Source organism: Engraulis encrasicolus, chromosome 9 (assembly GCF_034702125.1).
Source record: "Engraulis encrasicolus isolate BLACKSEA-1 chromosome 9, IST_EnEncr_1.0, whole genome shotgun sequence".
NCBI classification, from domain to species: Eukaryota; Metazoa; Chordata; class Actinopteri; order Clupeiformes; family Engraulidae; genus Engraulis; species Engraulis encrasicolus.
Window position 1 is genome coordinate 12,468,952 of NC_085865.1, and position 20,069 is coordinate 12,489,020.

Consider the following 20,069-nt stretch of genomic DNA (forward strand, 5'->3'; position numbering starts at 1 on the left):
ATTTCTTGACAACTGTTTATTACTTAGACAATTTCAACGTTCAAAACAGATTCTGTAACAACTGGGTGTACCTATTAAGAACAATACCTTATCTTTTAGCAAACCAATATGAGCTGGATTGGAGTAGCCATCATCTTCTGCCTTGTGCCATTGCTGCATGGGCAAATGGACTGCACAAAGCTGATCAGGTGGAAGGAGATGTTCAAAGAGCTGAACAACCTGGTAAAGTATTTTGTCAGAAAGTTGTTTTAAATTCAGTCTGTGTGGTCATTATTACTGGTCTTGTGTGTGGCATGGGATGGCAGCCTTTAGCGATATTACATAATAATAATAATAATAATAATAATAATAGTAATAATAATAATAATAATAATAATTCTATTTGTAAATCCATACCCAAGATGTTGCTCAAAGTGTTCTAACAAAGAACACCAGCAACGGACAAAGCAAATTAAAAACAGCATAAAACACATTAGAAACTCCATTTCAGTACACAAGGACTATTGTTAGTGTTCAAGCTTATGTTCAAAACAGAACACAGAGCTTCAGCTGACTACCATTGAGAAATACTGTGTTTCTCAGAACAATATCATTCGGCAGGTCAAGAGGTTTCTCCTCCTAGTAAAATGCATTGCTGCATCACATTTGTGTTATAACGCTCTAATGCTATGCTTGTTGTCTTGCTTCTAGAACAGTAACATCTCCCCAGATTGTGGCCATGATTTTAACAACACAGCTCTCTGCAATCCACGAGAAATGCTCCACCAGGTAAGAAAGCCCATTGCAAACATGTAGCGCTGTGCCATTTACACACTCTTACTGAGAATGTAAGATATCCCTGCCCAGACTTTGAAGTTACATATCGCTTGGTGTGTCCTCTCTGGAGACATTGAAAATGGACTAGGTCCGAAACGTCTGTTGCTCCTGTTTTAGCCTCTGACTTCTGATGTAACCTTTCAGCTACAATATACATTTCTATAGAAGCCTTATGTGCGCCTCATTCATTGCCTCAAATGTAAGATATTGCATATGTGGGTGGAGCACAATGTTTACATTATATTTTTTTGGTCCACAGGCTGGACATAGTCCTGTTGTGTTCATGGACATCATGGAAAAAGCTGAATCCATCTATGGGAAAATTGGAAATTCTGAGAAGGTTCTTCAGATGGTCCAACATACCAGCCGTGTTTTGCAACCCTGTGTAAGTTTTTTTCCTGCCATTTTATAATTTTTACAAATATTGTGCATTATAGTTATTACTATACAACATCAGTTCTTAGAGCATGTTTCTGAACTTACAACATTTACAACTAAATTAATTCAGAGATTCTGAAACACTATGCCTGGAAAAAAAACTGCTGGTGTAGTACTACTGCTGTGGTGAAAAATATTTTATAGGCCTAGTGCAATTTGCAATACATCCCAACCAGCATTCAATTTTTCTGATTCTATTTCAGGTTCCACACAAACCTGGAGCTGTCCATGAGCCTGTTACAACATGCTTTAGCAAATTGGAGGCCTTTCTCGATAACAAAAAGGTTTGTTTGCAAAAATAAAAAAATATCATTAAAATAGTCGTCATTAGTGCTGCAGATGTAATTTTGACACTAACATGATTATAATAAGTCTGGTCATACTTCCTTTCAGGACACACACACACACACACACACACACACACACACACACACACACACACACACACACACACACACACACACACACACACACACACACACACACACACACACACACACACTCTAATGCGCTATATGCTTGTGTTTGTGTTACCTGTAGTTCTGTCCACGGTGTGCAGGGGAAATCGCCAATCTTGTGGTCAGAGAGATACTCCAAAGGCTGGAGAAGAGAACAGAGCGAAGACGGAGAAGATAAGGACAAAGAGGAGAGCAGCAACTGAATGGAATAAAGCATATCTGTATTTATTTTTTTTACCATGCTTTTTTATCAATAAACATGTTTAGATTACATAACCACACTGTTGTGTTATTGTTTTAAAACAAGAACTGTAATAATAAAAATACATAAATGCAAAGAGGTTGAAATAGAGTGAAAATATGACCAGAATCAGATGGTCAAAACATGCACTCTCTTTCATTGATGCTGTGTCAAAGAGGTTGGATATTTAATAAAGAGGACTCGAAACACGCCCACTCAATGCAAAAGCGAGTGCTCAAAATTCGGTCTCCTAAGGGGGCGTTGTCCCTCCTTCTTCTTCTCTTTTCGTGGTGTTTGCACACGACGGGTGCTACCGCCATCTACAGCGCTAAGGGGACTTCATTGATTCTCAACCTCAGGACTCCGAAGGTCTCCTAACCGAAGGTCTCCTAAAGGGGCGTTCACCCGACATAAAGTGGATACCGGAAAAGAAACAAAATGACGCTTCTTGTTAGATCTACTTTCTTTGGCTGTGTGGAAGAGAGCACCTGTAGTCTGCAACATAACCACTAGATTGCGCTAGCATAGGCCTACACTTACCATGCTCATCACAAAGAACATCTTTCTGTCAGTAGGGGGCGGCCATAACTCAATGTTCATCCAAGCATTCATAGAGCAGATTCATGCCGAGTTTTTTTTTAAAAGAAAGAAAGAAAAGAAAGAAGAAAAAGAAAAGAGAAAAATAAAAAGTGGGAATCCGATGGCTGCAGAGAAACAAAACTCCACTAACCCAACTGGTGCAAGTAGGACAGTCTAAAACACAGACTGATGTTTTAAGTCTCAATACAGCATTATACCCACTGAGTCATGTTCCTACAGACACAGACCCTAACATTTTATTTGTTCCAATAAGGCAATGTTAATCATCAGCTCATTGTCTTGCCTTTCTCAGGACAGAGAGAGAGAGAGAGAGAGAGAGAGAGAGAGAGAGAGAGAGAGAGAGAGAGAGAGAGAGAGAGAGAGAGAGAGAGAGAGAGGCTGTAAAACGGACCACTGCTTGTCCATAGTCTAGAGCACAGGTTGTACACTATCTTTAGGCTAAAGGATGAGATGTGGTGGTGCTTCACGTGATGCTCCAAATTTAGCCTCAATTACTAAATGCATTTGTGAGAACTGCCCTATTTAGCCAAGAAAGCTGGTCAATCACACCAGTCTATCATTGTACAGAGAGAACAATCATTGTGTGCCGGCAGTGTATAGCACAACTGGTTATGTGATGGTGTCCCTGACGTGCCTAGCTATAACATGGGTATAGGTACAAGCCCCTTACCTAATGGGAATTGCACATAGCCTTACAAAAAGGCTAAATAGAAGGACAGAATTAGGCGACTAATCTATGTACCATGCTTTATTACAGTTCTACAGTATGTGAGCATGCATACACTGTATCTTTCCACTTGAAGTTGAAAACAATGGAATAATAATAAAAATGCAGCAGACTACATCAAAACATCTACAGTAGACCTTTAAGTGCCAGATTAAAATGTGGCTTCGAGCCCAACAAACATGTACACACCATTAAGCTAAAGTTGTGTACACACACACACACACACACACACACACACACACACACACACACACACACACACACACACACACACACACACACACACACACACACACACACACACACACACACACACCAGGCTTTCCCCCAGCGCTTTCTTATCAAGGCGGCCGCCTTGACTAAACCCCACCCCCGCCTTGGCTACGTTCCCTAAAAAAAAAAAAATGCGTCCGAGGGCAAAAAAAAAAAAAAAACTGTAAAAAAAAAAAGTTTGTAATGCTGTTCAAGAGCAGGCACTAGGACAACATCGGTTGGACTAAATTGTGACACCTAGTGGTCGGATTTATTACTACGCCATGTGTGTCCATCCTCGAGGCCATATTTTGAAACAATTTTAATTTTCAATTCTTGGGTTGCAGTTACGTCAGAATGCCCCTTCACTGGAGCGCGCGAATTTGAAATGGTGGACAACCCTGGCTTGGAGCCATTGAAACCCATTCAAAAGTACATTTGTTCGATGTTCGACAGAATATTTTTAATTAGACCTTAAGACACACCATGGGTCTTGTTTAAAAAGCTGAGAACCCTCAGCTTTCCATACATGAAAACGGTATTTTCCTAGCATCTACCAATCCGAAGGGTAGCCTACTTTAAGTGCAGAATTACTTTTCTAAAGATAGCGTTTTGTTTCCTTGGAAACGGACGCGGTTTATGTGTTACGCATACGCTATTTGACTCGGGTTTGCATTATTATGGATGAATTTCTAATCTTGACATTCTAATGGACAATCTGTGCGAGTTTCAAAGTGCGTTTTTATGTAACATGGGAGTAAAATGTGTTAACAGTACGCCCGTCTGGGATTTGTTAGCTAGTTCGCTAGTTAGCTAGCAAGTAAGTAATAGCAGAAATAAACTCTCTCTGGTAATAGATATTAGAATCGATCTGTCTCAATGGCCCAAGCATAAACAAAGAAACACCAGGATTATGTAATGCTATAATATCAGCAATTTGTCAAAGCAAAACATTCTGAGAACATTCACAGAACCAGTTCATTATATCCACAGCCTTGAGTGTCGGCAAATCTTTCCACTTTTGACATGATGTAGTGTAGAGACCTAGCACTTGCTAGCTAACTAGCGGGCCAGCTAGTTTAACAAATCCCAGACGGGATGTAACACATTTACTCCCATATCACATAAAAACACATTATGAAATTCGCATAGATTGTCCATTAACATGTCAAGATTAGAAATTCATCCATAATAGTGCAAAACCGAGTCACACGTGTCATACGCGTATGCGTAACTCATAAACAGCGTCCGTTTCCAAGGAAACAAAACGCTATCTTTAGAAAAGTAATTCCGCACTTAAAGTGGGCTACCTTCGGATTGGTAGATGCTAGGAAAATACCGCTTTCAGTTATGGAAAGCTGAGGTTCTCAGCTTTTAAACAAGTCCAATGGTGTGTCTTTAGGTATAATTAAAAATATTCTGTGTCAGATCGAAAAAATGAAGTTTTGAATGGGTTTCAATGGCTCCAAGCCCAGGTTGTCCACCAGCAGCGGTAGATCACCACCAGGGGGCAGCACTATGACGTCAGCAGCAACCCAAGAATTAGCATAAATGGGCCACCAGTTAGGGCAGTTTAATTACAACAGGCACTGGAACTCTTTTTTGAAAAACCGAGAAGGATGCCTGCAAGGACAAGACTTGCAAAATGTGCCATAGGTAGTCATAGGTAGCCAGTCAATTTTGCACTCCATTTGGTTTCTCTTTTTCGTTAATGTAAACAACCTGCACTGCACTTTTTGTTACATTTTTCTTTTCAGCTTCTGTAAATAGTTTTGATATGGCAGGTCAATAAATACATATTTTCCAGTTCTACACAGCTTTGTTATTATTCAACCCCCCCCAAACCCCCGAAACAGTATTCGTGCCGTGCGTGACATCAAACCCCGCCAACACCTCCCCCCGCGTGACATCGCGAGTGGCGCCGCCCCGCCACCCAGGGACAGACTCGAAGCCTCACCACCTTGACTAACCAATTTTCTGGGGGAAACACTGCACACACACACACACACACACACACACACACACACACACACACACACACACACACTATCTACTAACACATTGCCCTACTTCTGGGTCCCTTTTTTCTTTTATTAACATGCCTTATGATTGTATCTTTCCTTTTGTAACAGTTTTTATGGATACATTGTATCCATCTGCAATTTTAATTTATTTGCTGCTTGAAAAAAATCTAGCCTGTCTATGTTTGGACACCAGATGGAAATTAGCATTTGTGCTATAATCTGTTGAATTTACATATATGTTTTGTATGTATATGTTCATTAATGTGCAATGTCCTGAAAAATAAATAAGGTAAAGTAAAATAAAGTAAAGTAAAGTAAAGTAAAGTAAAGTAAAGTAAAGTAAAGGCCTATGTCTATTGGCTGAATTAACTGACAGGAGGTGCATAAGGTTAGAGACGCGTGCACAAACAGTGGCTTTCCTGATGACCAGAATCATAATTGAATAATCCATTTTCAACACTGAAAAGTGGCAATACTGACTCACACGTCAAGATTGTGTAGCTTATTGTGTGTTGTCACTTCAACAGTCAGGGGAGAGAGAAAGAGATAGAGAGACTAGGGCCTAGTAGGTTGGATAGACGACTAGATTCCAAGAAAGACCGATTACTATAATCTTCTTATGTGTCGCCCTATGGATATGATATCATGTCTTGGGCCTTACTCGTCATGCAAGTTTCCCAAATTAAAAATGGGATGGCCTGAGTTAAGTCGCTGGTGGTGGTCTATGGTTGGTCTCGTGCGGTAAGCATCCTGACTCCGTGCGTAAAAAAGAGGATGCTTCGCTCGGGGCTCTGATGAGACACTTCGACACTTCCTCGTTTTGCATCGCCTTACTGGGGAATGCCCGCCCAGCCACTGTGCAATTGGACAAAGGGGTGCGCGTGTATACGTGATCTCAGCCTCCATTGGACAATGGCACTGTCAAGTTCATTGAGTCTTCAGGATGAATGCAAATCACAGTGAAGTGCTGAACGGTAGGGGGAGTGATCCGCACAGACACGGGCGGCTGGAGGATAGGCAAAGGGGGTGGCGTAGTGAGAGCCCTCGCTTCGGAATCGGGCTTTTTATATAGCATTTTGCTTTCATTTATATCGTTATTTAATTGTTGTTTGAGGTTTCTGTCTGTGGCGAAGATGACGCAGGCAACGGAAAACAAGAGGTTTTTTGAAAATCTCACCGGCGCCGGGAAAGCCATCGCTGTCCTCACGAGTGGTGGTGATGCTCAAGGTAGGCTGCGTGACTATTGACAGTAGGAGAATGCTGGGTGACATTGGACCAACCGATGGCCCCATAGAGGCCGAAAAGTACCTGTTCCAACACTTTAACACTGCGTCCTTAGATTATTTACAGACGTAACCAAACCGGTTCAATCGGCGCATTTGGAACGCGCAGAGTATCTGTGATGTCTGGAATTTACAGGTGGATATAGCCTCAGTACCAGCTAGCTTTGGGAGGGACTTAGTGGCTAGTTAGCCAATACATCTCAAGGTGAAGGTAATGTTCGCTCACCAAAAGAACGTGCATCTGTGTATGTGGAGAGACACGATTGCGTGGTTTTGAGAGCGCGCACTGTCACTTCGCGCGAAGCCCGGGTCAATTACAGATGTTCGTGATGGCCCAGCATTACTGCATTGCGGAGTTCCGCACAGTTCATGTGATCACGGTGTTCCCCGTGGACTGTTTCCGGCGAAATGATAGGGCTTCTAACGGTACCATCACCAGACAGTGAACAGTCGTCATAGACAACTCATTTTCATTCATTTTCCACTGTTTACCGGTTTGCGTCGGTGGCAAATGAAATACACGATGACACGCGTGACTCTGGCAAACCAGGAAGTGGCAACTAGTTATGATTCTCAACAAGTGATGCGATGCCTTCCCTCGTTACTCAAATATCTATCATCTTTCATGGGCATCAAGCGCTATTTTACGAAACCTACCGACAGCTCCAAGTAGGCTATTAAGGTGGATTTGTTCAAGGTCGCTACTATCAAAAGAGTCACAGGTTTTTGTCTGTGTGGTCGTGCGGATGTGCTCTGTGAGTCATGAATGAAGTAGAAGCGGGTACTGCCTCTGTCTGTTGTATCATGCGGCGCACGAGGATGTGTGTACGTGAGAATCTGCAGAACATCGCATACAGCGCGCATACGTCATGTGGAACCCACGGGCAGACATGAATTCTGATGCGCGAGGAAATATGATGGCAACTGCTGCAGGGTCGATTGTACAAGTATGCCTCGAATAAAAGGCAGATATGATGGGTTTTTGGTCTAATTCCTCAGGGAGGAAAAGGTAAGAGGGGTACAACAGAAAAGCAACAGATGGTAGCCCAAAACTTTGAAGGAAAATGGAGCTCAACTCAGTAGGCCTACATGACATTACACTTGGATGAATATTTTATCCAAAGCGACTTACAGTTATTTAAGCACAGGGTATTGGCTACAGTCCCTGGAGCAGTGTGGGTTTGCTCCAGGGCACCTCAGCCATGGAGTGAGATAGGTAGTGGAAGGCTGGGTTTCGAACCGGCAACCCTCTGATGTCACGACTGTCCCCATACTGTATGTTGTCTCATACGGTATGTTGTCACAGTTTGTTAAATAAAAAGTCTGCCTACAGACAAATTGACTTCCTCTGTCAGTCGTAGGTAGGCCCATACAATTCTTTTCTTGTCACTCCAAAAAAGAGTAACCAGTCAGCTGTATGGTATTGTATGTGTGCAGGAAAATAGGAACGTTCCTCCACAGGAACCCTGAAGTCTGTGATTGAAATTCATGAGCTACCATCAGTGTGTGGAAACTCTGAATAGAGGTGTGACTGTACGGTACTTTTTTATAGCGTGGTGAGTGAACCAGGAGAGAGACAAAGTCCTTTTTCTTCAATGAAAGGAGACAGCATTTCTGAAGTCTTACCCCATGTCATGATGGTGACCACTATCCTAAATGTAGTCTCTTTTGTCTTTCCTTTTCCTTTGAGTTCATTTCAAAAAGTTTTTTGTGTGATCAAATTTATATTATTTTTTCCATTCCAAGGAAACCGGAAAAAAAAATACTTGCAATTAACCATGACAGAAAGAAGGTTTTCTTTTTATAATAATAATAATAATAATAATTGTATTTGTATAGCACTGTATCATACAAGGCATGTAACTCAAAGTGCTTAACAAATGGGAAAAAACATCATTGCCCTTATGCCAGGCTAGTTCCTCTGGAGATTTCAGAGCTAGCCTACTCATTTAACTTCTCAGACCTACAACGTCTTGTGTTCTTTCCATTATCCAAACTCCTGGCCTCCCTTTTTGCTGGTGTCCTCACGATGATGTCATTGATGACAGAATTTGAATAGAGCTCTTCAGCGTTGACGTCAACTTGTATGCGGCGTTTGGACTACCGGTTCCATGGCGATTTTTTACATTGCAAAACGCCATAGAGATTCAGGTTTGGCAAAAATATAAGTTGCACGCCAACAACGAACATTAGCGTGTCCCCGCATCCCTTTCTCATTAGTGGAACGGATCGTATCATCTTGTTGGTGTATTCACATGTTAAATCATGACGATTATAATTCAATATTACTAACCCCTTTCTGATCATTAAAACTTCCGAACTACATACTTTCCTTTGGTTGCCATGGATACAACCCTCCGCACGTACATGACGTTAGATACAGGCGCCGCTTCTGTAGTCGCCAAAAGCTTCCGGGTTTAGCATATGGACGCAACATCGTATTTATGTCGAAGTTTGACACAAAATGATCAACCATGTCATACCTACAGCCTATTTTTAACACCCTCGACAGTTTGCGGGGGTTCGCTAAGCGCGTGCTTGCACTCGGAGCTTATTTGAAACTGGCCCCAATTCATTCCCAATGGAGGCCGGAAGCCGATACGAACCAGGAAGTCCTTAAATGCTAACATGAAAGACTACAATCTACTACATGCTTCCGCGTTACTGAAGAACTCTATTCAATATCTCGCAAAAGTGCAATTGAAAGGTCATTTTTGTCATTTGCAATCAGGCTGAAAAGTCCAGCCAAAAGTTGTTGTGGTTGGGCTGATAGCGGAAATAGTGGTTTTCTCCATGAGGCCACAAGCACAGGTTGAAGACAGAAGTTAGGACAATGGCAGCCATCCTACCACATGTGCTAAAACCAGGGCTTCTAGATCAGTTAGGTAGTGCATCTGTATAAGGCATCTGGAGGAAGAGGTTTAACTCACCTTCCACTCTGTCTCTTAAACCTCTTTACACAAATAAACTGTTTAGTCATCCTCCTACATCTCACTCTCATCAGGGCCATGGCACCAATATAACCCCATGATACTATTCTATTCTTTTCTTTTCTTTTCTTTTCTTTTCTTTTCTTTTCTATTCTATTCTATTCTATTCTATTCTATTCTATTCTATCCTAGTTGTTTTCCATGCCTCAGAGGAAGCACACGACTACAGTTTTGTCATATTCAGTTATGTAATTCTTTCGTAGCCCCAAGCTAAATAGGAGGCCTTTTAGGCCTGAATGCCCTTTCAGTGGTAGGCGAAAGGTTTCAAGGAAAGATGTACTAGCTGCAGCTGGCACTGGATCAGCTGTGTCCAGTTCATTGCTTATGCATTTTCTAGTAGACCCTGGTGGTGCGTTGCTAAGTAACAGTGCCAGAGCTTAGCAGCTAGCATTTCAGTCCGGTGCCAATTTGGATAACGTGGCGAAACCATGAAACCAGGGCCCTTATCCCACCATTGTTCATTTGGCTTGGAGACTGCCAAGTTCCGCAGTGCCACAGGCGTGTTACCTATGTTACACAGCCCTGCAAGTGCACGCACACGCACACGCGCACGCATACACACACACACACACACACACACACACACACACACACACACACACACACACACACACACACACACACACACACACACACACACACAGAAACACACACAATACACAGAAACACAGACAATACACAGAAACACGCACAATACACAGAAACACACACAATACACAAACTTTGTTCCTAAACTCCAACTCCTGCATTAGTATTCTGTCCCTGGTTCACAGGGCCTTTGGGTTCCTTTAGCAGCCCCTGACAGGCTGAGTGAGATGGGGTGGGAGGGGTCACAGAGTCCTTTACCAAACATGGAGCCGAGAGCTGCATAGAGACTAGTCTAGCACACTGCAGAACTGTTTGATAATACAGATACACACACACACACACACACACACACACATGCACGCACACATGCATGCTCACTGGCACGTATGCACACACGCACACACATTAATATAAATAAAAAACTATATAACTACATAACAGTAAGCAATACATTAACAGATTGAAATGTGATTGCATCCATGCAGAGATCAAGAAAGATCAAGATTTCATGTGTAACGTGATTATATACTGTACATGCATGCATTATAGTATAATCATGTGCATTCATGTGCATACAGTGTGCATGCATGCCTATTGCATAAAGTCTTCTATGAATGCAAACACAATGTACAGTTTGCTCAATCACTGTATGATGAATGTCAAGACAACTCCTCCAAAGCACATTAGAAAAACAACAACAGCAGTCGATCCAAAGTGTTACATCAAGTTTAGGTATTACATAACAATAATATGAGAGGTGGAAGCATCAAGTTCCATTTTTAAGTACCGTGCAACAGTTTCACCTTGGCCAGTTTTATTGCAATGTTTTCTTATTCCATTCCTCTCTGTAACATTTTGACCACCGACTTGCTTAGTTTGTGTAGCAGCTGGTTTCTGTTTATTCTGTTCATTCTCTTGTTCATGCTAATACCGCTGAATGTGGAGTGTTTTGCCTGTGGAAAGACTTAAATATAGTACTACTCTACTACATTACACAGAGCCTTTAGTAATACATTACGACTTTGTCATCAGCATTCTGGTAACAGCTAATTTATAACAGGGGCCATGTCATAACATGTCTTGAATTAACTTCTTCAACTTTTTTGTTTGCTTTGCTTTTCAACAGGTATGAATGCAGCTGTGAGGGCTGTTGTCCGTATGGGAATCTATGTTGGTGCAAAGGTCTATTTCATACATGAGGTGAGTTTCGCTTTAGAGACATCTACTGTATCTTTGCTAACCGAGAGTAGCAGTTACGTATATTAATAGTAGTTTTAGTAGGCCTAGTAAGACCTAACATACCACATGCTTATAGAGAATACAGTTCTATATGCAGAGTACTGTAATTGTAAAGGTAACTAACCAGAGACTGCAGGCACTCTCCAGAGGAACCTCATGTGTTTGTGTTGTTTTGACTGATATAGAATGTTGTTGATGGAGTCCTGGTGTACTGCACAAGCTAGCCTTATCATCCACAGTGCTAGTGGGGTCTGGAAGGCCAGGGACTTCCTAACTTGTTCCTTTCCCAGGCCTAGTGCTACACAGGAACCATACAGGTCTTTCTGGCTAATTATAGGTGTTGATGTTGTTATAAATTATAGGTGTACTGTATAGTAGATGGCCGGGAAATTAGATTTTTAGGAATACTTTATTATAAAACAATGAGTTATCTTACAGGAGGTTTAAAAGTATTCCAAAATAAATAGTATAAAGAAATCAAGGTTATTCACCGCCAGTGAAATAAAAAAATATTGCAATATTGAAAGTGTTGCCCCCTTAAGAGATATTTAGTTGAAATGTTCATACATACATAAATACATACATACATAGCAGGACTTTTTCTAGGATTTTTTTGGCATCAGGGAGCATCATGGCAGGTTACAGGGGGTGAAGGGGGGTGTTCCCCCCATGAATGAGAAATTAATTAGGGGCGCTCAAATATATATATATAAAAATAAAAGTATGAGGGTGCACCCACGGAGGTATGAGGGTGGAGCGCCCCTATTTCCCCGTTCAGAAAAAGCCCTGCATACTACATGCATACATACATATAGGGCGCCAACTTTATTACTTAGGAACACCAGCAATAATGTGCATTTTTTCTCACTTCCCGTCTGGAACTTTCCATCCTGTTAAATCTGTGTGTGTATGTGTGCCTTTGTGTGCGCTTGTGCATGTGTGTGTGTGTGTGTGTGTGTGTGTTTGCACGCTTGCAGGGCTATCAGGGTATGGTGGACGGGGGTGATAACATTAAAGAGGCCACGTGGGAGAGTGTCTCCAGCATGCTTCAAGTGGTAAGTGTCATGGAAAAGCATCAGCTGGCCTTCCAGTCACATCCTGCCCTTCGCCTGCCCTGTCTGTGGGGTGACCAGTCATCAGACATTAACTCCTATATGGCCGAGCCACACACTTCACTGCCTGTGGTGTGGCCAGAGAAATGAACTACTCGAGTATTGCACATAGCTCCACATAACCTAGGTGGGGTCCTGCTCGGTAGCTGCCCTGTTATTGTGCTGGGTGATATGGGGAAAAGAACATGCATTACGATATGGGTTACTTCATATTGCGATAACTACAGCGCCTCCAGTTAGTATTGGCACCCCTTCATTTTATTTACATAAAATAAAAATAAATGGAAATATACACAACTTTTACCACAAGCTATCTATAGAAAAATCATGGTTGACATTATTATTTGTTGTCTGGAGATATGCCCCATAATGTGCTTAAACTTCAAGGGTGCCATACTAACTCGCGGCACTGTATATACTAGTGGTGTCAACAATGATCGATTCGGCGATCCGAATCGATCCGGGGCATGGACGATCCAGATCCAGATCCGGCAAGTTCCAGAATCAATCCGGCAATTTTTTTAAGTTTCAATTACTTCCATGGATATTTCAGGAGCAAATGAATGTTAAATTAAATAAAAACACTTCAAAACATTGCAAGACTGATACAGACTGATACAGAAAACAGCCAATAAATTGTTGCTCAGTATCTGACTACTTGTATTTCCTCATCATGGCTGAACATTTGCTTTGCGTTCAGTAGAAATGTAATGCATTGCAATGCATTGTAGAATTGAATCGAATCGGATTGGATCTAATAGAATCGAATCGAATCGGATCTACTACCTCCGGAATCGTGATCGAATCGGATCGTGAGGGCAGTGCCGATCCACACCACTAGTATATACACTATATCACAATATACCACTACTACACATGCCTTCAGTTATTGTCGTAATTTTCTCTTTATTGTGTTGTGTCTCAAAACTAGTTTTCAAATATCGGCATATCGCCCAGCTCTACCCTGTCCCCCATCCATTCATTTGCCATGCCGTTTACTATTATTAATACCATTTGTCTTAAATTGAGTGCAATCTCTGCTTAGGGGGGCACAGTCATCGGCAGTGCCCGCTGCAAAGACTTCCGCGGGCGCGAGGGTCGCCTGAAGGCGGCGTACAACCTGGTGCAGCACGGCATCACCAACCTGTGTGTGATCGGGGGCGACGGCAGCCTGACGGGAGCCAACCTCTTCAGGGAGGAGTGGAGCGGCCTGCTGGCCGAGCTGGTGGACCAAGGTGGGCGGTAGCAATGGATCGTAATGGTGGGGTGGCGTCCGCGCCAATGTCTTATCCTGTGCGTATCGCTCGGTGCGTAATTCCAAGAGCAGTATAATGAAAAGGAAGAAAGGAGTCGCACACTGGAGCTGAATGCAAAATCAAAAACTGTATTAAACTTTAATACAGTTTTTGATTTTGCATTCAGCTCCAGTGTGCGACTCCTTTCTTCCTTTTCAGTAGCAATGGATCACCATGTATTCACTTCACCTTACGTTCACTTTTACTTTTGACAATTACATCACATACAGCAATAAAGTAGGGTACACACACATTATACATGTAATGTATGGCTATTGAAATATATGAATATGCACCAGTGTTAATTTCGTCAACCATGACTATGACTAAAATATTTCGTCAAAGCCCTTTTTTGATTTTCGTCATTTAGACTAAGACTAAGACTAAATTGGGAAGGCAATGACTAAAATATGACTAAGACTAAAATTGATTTTCGTCATTGTGACTAAGACTAAGACTAAAGGTTAAAACTGCTGACTAAATTAACACTGGTGTCATATAAAATAGAGAAAAAGAGAACCAGTGTGTGAAGACGTTTCATTCTGCACAGTGTGATATATGTTAAAAAGAGAAGCAGTGTGCGGAGAAGGTTTATTCTGTACAGTCAATGATATATGTTAAAAAGAGAAACAGTGTGTGGAGAAGTTCTATTATGTACAGTGTTGACTAAAATGACTAAAATGACAAAAAATTGACTAAGACTAAAATTGATTTTCGTCATTTAGACAAAAATTAAGACTAAATTGGGAAGGCAATGACTAAAATATGACTAAGACTAAAATTGATTTTCGTCATTGTGACTAAGACTAAGACTAAATTAAAAAAAGCTGACAAAATTAACACTGATATGCACACACACACACTCACACATACACACACACACACACACACACACACACACACACACACACACACACACACACACACACACACACACACACACACACACACACACACACACACACACACACACAACAATAAAGTAGGGTACACACACAATATACATGTAATGTATGGCTATTGAAATATATGAATGTGAACACACACACGCACTCATTCATATACACACACACGCACACGCACACGCACACACACACACACACACACACACACACACACACACACACACACACACACACACACACACACACACACACACACACACACACACACACACACACACACTTACATACCATTCTCTGTCTGTGTCTCTGTGTCCTGTGTCAGGTCTTATTGACAATGAGGCGGTGGAGCGCTATTCCGCCCTGCACATCGTGGGCATGGTGGGCTCCATTGACAACGACTTCTGTGGCACTGACATGACAATCGGAACCGACTCGGCTCTTCACAGAATCATCGAGGTGGTGGACGCCATCATGACCACTGCCCAGAGGTACTTGGATTATGGGATTTCCTTGTACTATATGCTGTTCTGTTTATTCATTGGATGGCATGATGACGTTTCGAATGAATGAAGCAAAGGACAGCACTCTTTAGATTTCTTCTTTGTTTATTCGCCCACGAACGTTTCGGGCAGAGCCCTTCTTCAGCGCGTAACGGCGTTTGTGGGCAAATAAACAAAGAAGAAATTTGAAGAGTGCTGTCCTTCGCTTCATTCATTCATTTATGTTTTTTGTCGGATTCAGCACCCAGTTAAGAACTGTTAAATTAGCCTATTTAGGCGATAGTGTGAGTGTGTCTTCTCCACTTATGATGACGTTTCGACCATGCCGTTTTCCTCAGATTCACGAACAATCACAGGCTTCAGGTGCTGTAGATAATGTGTCAAGTCTGTGTTTGTTAGTGAATTTCAGGAAGACCGCAAGGTCAAAAACGTCATCATGCCATTGAATGAATAAACAGAAAAAAAGAAAACCTCTTAAGCAGTGTGCAAACCTTTAAAAAAAAGATTCCAAAAGTTTAAACCTTGAAATAAGACATGTTATCAGCTCTGTTATCAGTTTATCAGTTTGTTATCAGTCTGTTATCAGTCTGCTATCAGTTTTGTGTCAGTGTAACGGAGGCTAACTAGCAGAGTTGGCATGGAACGTTAGTAAACCTCCCTCCCAAAGCCTCATATAGTGTCCATGCCGTTGGACTGGGAGACTGGTCTCTTGGTCCAGCGGTATCGTACTGTGTCTCCCATTGCCGGACCATTGTAGTTGACGTGGCCGCAGGTTCGATCCCCAAGGGGGACGAACAGGTGCAAGATGACCTCCATCACATTACCAGAATGACCAAATCTTGTTATACTACTGTAAGGACATCATGTCAAAGTGGTTTAGTACAAATAGTATGGCAGTAAAGTTGTTTTCAGCCAATACGGAACCACTCCACTGGCAGAACAGTGCACATTATGAGTCTCCTATAAGTGTTATAGTTATAAATTAGCATTATTATTTCCACTACTGTAATACGTACATTTAATTCAGAAAGTGACACACTGTTAAAGGGCCGTACACACACGTCGCTGCTAGTTACTCGCTCAGCGGATGAAGTCAATAGAATGTCTACGTGTTCCAGCGAGTCTCGCTGGCGAGTAGGCGAGGAGAGTACAAGCGATGCGATGTGGGCGGGTTCCGAGATAAACTTATTTTATCTTCGAGCGACGCGAGTTAAGCGAGTAACCAATTGGAATGCAGAAGACAGATTATTGACAGTTGACGTTGCCCCTGTGGTGTTCTGACCCACAGACCTGTTAACACAGGTCTGTGTTCTGACCACCCAACTTCTGCACGCCATCACACTTTGGTTAAAAGTGTTGAGGAAAATACATCCAATACAGTGTACACCATTATATGCATGGCTGTGCACAGCACACGATCAACGTTAAACAGCGTACATTTTGTTTCGTACGGACGTTATTGGCGCGGACAGCGGGAACCATGACAACCAATAAACAAAATCACCCAGAGCGAGTGGCGAGTAGGCGAGTGAGCAAGTAGCGAGTAAATAGCAGCGACGTGTGTGTACGGCCCTTAATGATTGTAGTTGGTTGGGACAGATATCCGACCTCTTCCTAATCAGGTCCTAGAGTAAAGCTCTGTCAAAATAGATACTCAATTCTTCTTAATGACAAATATGTATCGTCAATAAATCCGAGAGAGAAAAGATGAAAGACAAAATATGTTCATTTGGAACATGTGAAAGTATTAATAAAAAGAAGTGCTAGGGATCTCTTTCATACACATTCATTTAAAACCCTTTTAACTCTTCCTCTAGCCACCAGAGGACATTTGTGCTCGAGGTCATGGGCCGGCATTGTGGGTAAGTGCTCTTTTATTTGTTTTTACAACCCTCTACAGCTGCTGGTTTTGTTGGGCCATGCTTTTATCCACCCCTTTAAATGTGTTGGCAAGGTTCTGATGGCGTATGTATTGATTTGTTTGCAAACCCATTTTGTCTGTGTTTGCATGTTTGTGTATTCACATGACATGATGTGGTTTGTGTTTGAGTGGTTGAATCTATGGCAGGCCATGGTACCATAGGCGTGCAAGCTGTGTAGTGTACATCAAAGTATATTGACACGGGGCAATGATGATAGGGTAGTCATGGGCATAAGCGGTTAGCGGACGTCAGACATGTAGCCTAAAAGTTGCCGGTTCGACTCTGAACATGATTGACAAATCTCTGCCTCTGTGTCTATCTTCCACCTGTGAACACAATTCTTGTGAAAGCGAAAGTGAAAGCCCATTGGGAAACTCCAACTCCCATTGTCATTGTGACACAGCACTCCACAGCACACAAGTGAACACTGCACACTGCACACAATGAAATTGCATTTATGCCTCACCCGTGCAAGGGGCAGCCCTCAGTGGCGCCCCATGGGGAGCAGTGCGGTGGGACGGTACGATACTCAGGGTACCTCAGTCATGGAGGAGGATGGGGGAGAGCACTGGTTGATTACTCCCCCCACCAACCTGGCGGGTCGGGAGTCGAACCGGCAACCTCTTGGATGCAAGTCTGACGCCCTAACTCCTCACCCATGACTTCCCGACATGACCCATGACTTCTTACAGTTGGTGGGAGGGAGTAATTAGTATTAAAATAACCATTACTCTCCCCCATCCTCCTCCATGACTGAGGTATCGTCCCGCTGCACTGCTCCCTTGGGGCGCAGTTGGGGGCGGCCCCCTTGCATGGCTTAGGCATAAATGCAATGTTGTTGCGTGCAGTGAGCACTGTGTGCTGTGCAGTGCTGTGTCACAATGACAATGGGAGTTTCCCATGTGGGCTTTTACTTATATGCACATGTTTATATTTGTTTTCTCATAGTGTATCTTTATCTCAATCTTTGTGCCTGTCTCTGTCTGTCTGTCTGTCTGTCTGTCTGTCTGTCTGTCTGTCTGTCTGTCTGTCTGTCTGTCTGTCTGCCTGTGTCTGTCTGTCTGTCTGTCTGTCTGTCTGTCTGTCTGTCTCTCTCTCTCTCTCTCTCTCTCTCTCTCTCTCTCTCTCTCTCTCTCTCTCTCTCTCTCTCTCTCTCTCCCTCCCTCCCTCTCTCCCCATAGCTACCTGGCCCTGGTGAGTGCGCTGGCGTGTGGTGCTGACTGGGTGCTGATTCCTGAGATGCCCCCTGAGGACGGCTGGGAGGAGAAGATGTGTGAGAAGCTCTCTGCGGTAAACCAGGCCTCACCACACACACACACACACACACACACACACACACACACACACACACACACACACACACACACACACACACACACACACACACACACACACACACACACACACACACTTAGTCTTGCACTTACAGTTTAGTATAATAATGATGATGATGATGATGAGGACTAGTCGTAGTAGTAGTTTTACTACTGTAGTACAATTATGTTAAATTTTTTTGTTACTCTACCTATGCTATCTATGCAATATGTCATTAGTACCAATTATGTCTAAAACAATCTGAATTTTTCTTTGCTGATTTTCATGTGTTGATTGATTTTATTGATATTGTTGTACTATTAATTTTGTTGTAATATTATTGTAATGACTGCATTTTTTTTTTTTAGAAATAACAGTTTTTTGTGATTTGTTATCATTGCAGCGTGTCACAGCATATTATGAGAAGTGAAAGGGCAGCTTTGAAAATGCTCCCTCGTGACATCTCTCTATTTTTAACCTAACCTGAATATGTCAAGACACAATGTAGTAGCTTATTTCGGTATAAAATCATCAAAAAAACAGGACATCAAGGGACACATTGGAACTGCAGAAATAACTGAGCTGTATCTAAATCTGTCTGGATTGTATTTAAGATGAAGTGACACAGGAATTGAAATGGCTGCTGCTAAATCTAAAAAAAAAAAACCCCAATCCATGTGTAGAAGAGTATGTGTTGTGTGGATGTATAACCATTGTGTTAACTGTCTCAGACGCGATCCAGAGGCTCCAGGTTGAACATTATTATAGTGGCAGAGGGAGCCCTCGACAGACATGGGAAGCCCATAACCTCTAGCTTGGTCAAGGATGTGAGTACCTGAACGCGTTGGCCAGGGTAGGAGCCCAAAAACATGGAGACACACCAAAATAATTTGCCACAAAGCAAAGCTTAGTCAACCTAGCCTTGGCTTCTTACTAAACCCCCAGTTGGCTCGTACAAGGAAACACAACCCTTTATAACCCTGGGCTGTGAAGGCGAAGGCTCGCAGCCTTGGTACTCTTCGTTGGTACAACAGTGTGAATGTGGCTTGTGTCTCCAGCTCCTCTTGGGTTCCCACCCTGCCAACATCTTACAGTATCTGTCTCATGTAACGTGTTTCTCAACCCTTCCCCCCCAAACCCCCATCCCCCCACCCCTCCCCACCAATAGAACCGAGCAGGCATGAAAAGACTGAATATCATAATAGTGGCCGAAGGGGCCATTGATATCAACAACAGGCCCATTACGGCCAACCTTGTGAAGGATGTAAGTAAGAGGCTCCAAGGGGCCAAAGCCCGCTGCTGCTGTCGTCCAGCTCTCCTGCACTGACCTCTGACCTTTCAAAGCTGACCCGTCCGCCCCCTTCT

General features: G+C 42.6%; 1 protein-coding gene across 4 annotated transcripts in view; it reads left to right on the forward strand.

Moving 5' to 3' along the window:
- Positions 1–6,561: 6,561 nt before the first annotated feature.
- Positions 6,562–20,069, forward strand: part of pfkpa (phosphofructokinase, platelet a) — a 47,140-nt gene continuing 33,632 nt past the window's right edge. For 2 of the 4 annotated variants that reach the window (XM_063206525.1, XM_063206526.1), the window contains exons 1-8: positions 6,562–6,783; positions 11,544–11,617; positions 12,634–12,711; positions 13,814–14,003; positions 15,291–15,456; positions 17,286–17,330; positions 18,572–18,680; positions 19,436–19,531. In XM_063206525.1, coding sequence (XP_063062595.1) covers positions 6,690–6,783; positions 11,544–11,617; positions 12,634–12,711; positions 13,814–14,003; positions 15,291–15,456; positions 17,286–17,330; positions 18,572–18,680; positions 19,436–19,531 — 852 coding nt within the window. In that variant the 5' untranslated portion in view covers positions 6,562–6,689. Of the gene's footprint in view, positions 6,784–11,543; positions 11,618–12,633; positions 12,712–13,813; positions 14,004–15,290; positions 15,457–17,285; positions 17,331–18,571; positions 18,681–19,435; positions 19,532–19,872; positions 19,969–20,069 lie in introns of all 4 variants that reach the window. The other 2 variants (XM_063206523.1, XM_063206524.1) reach the window with 1 other exon arrangement.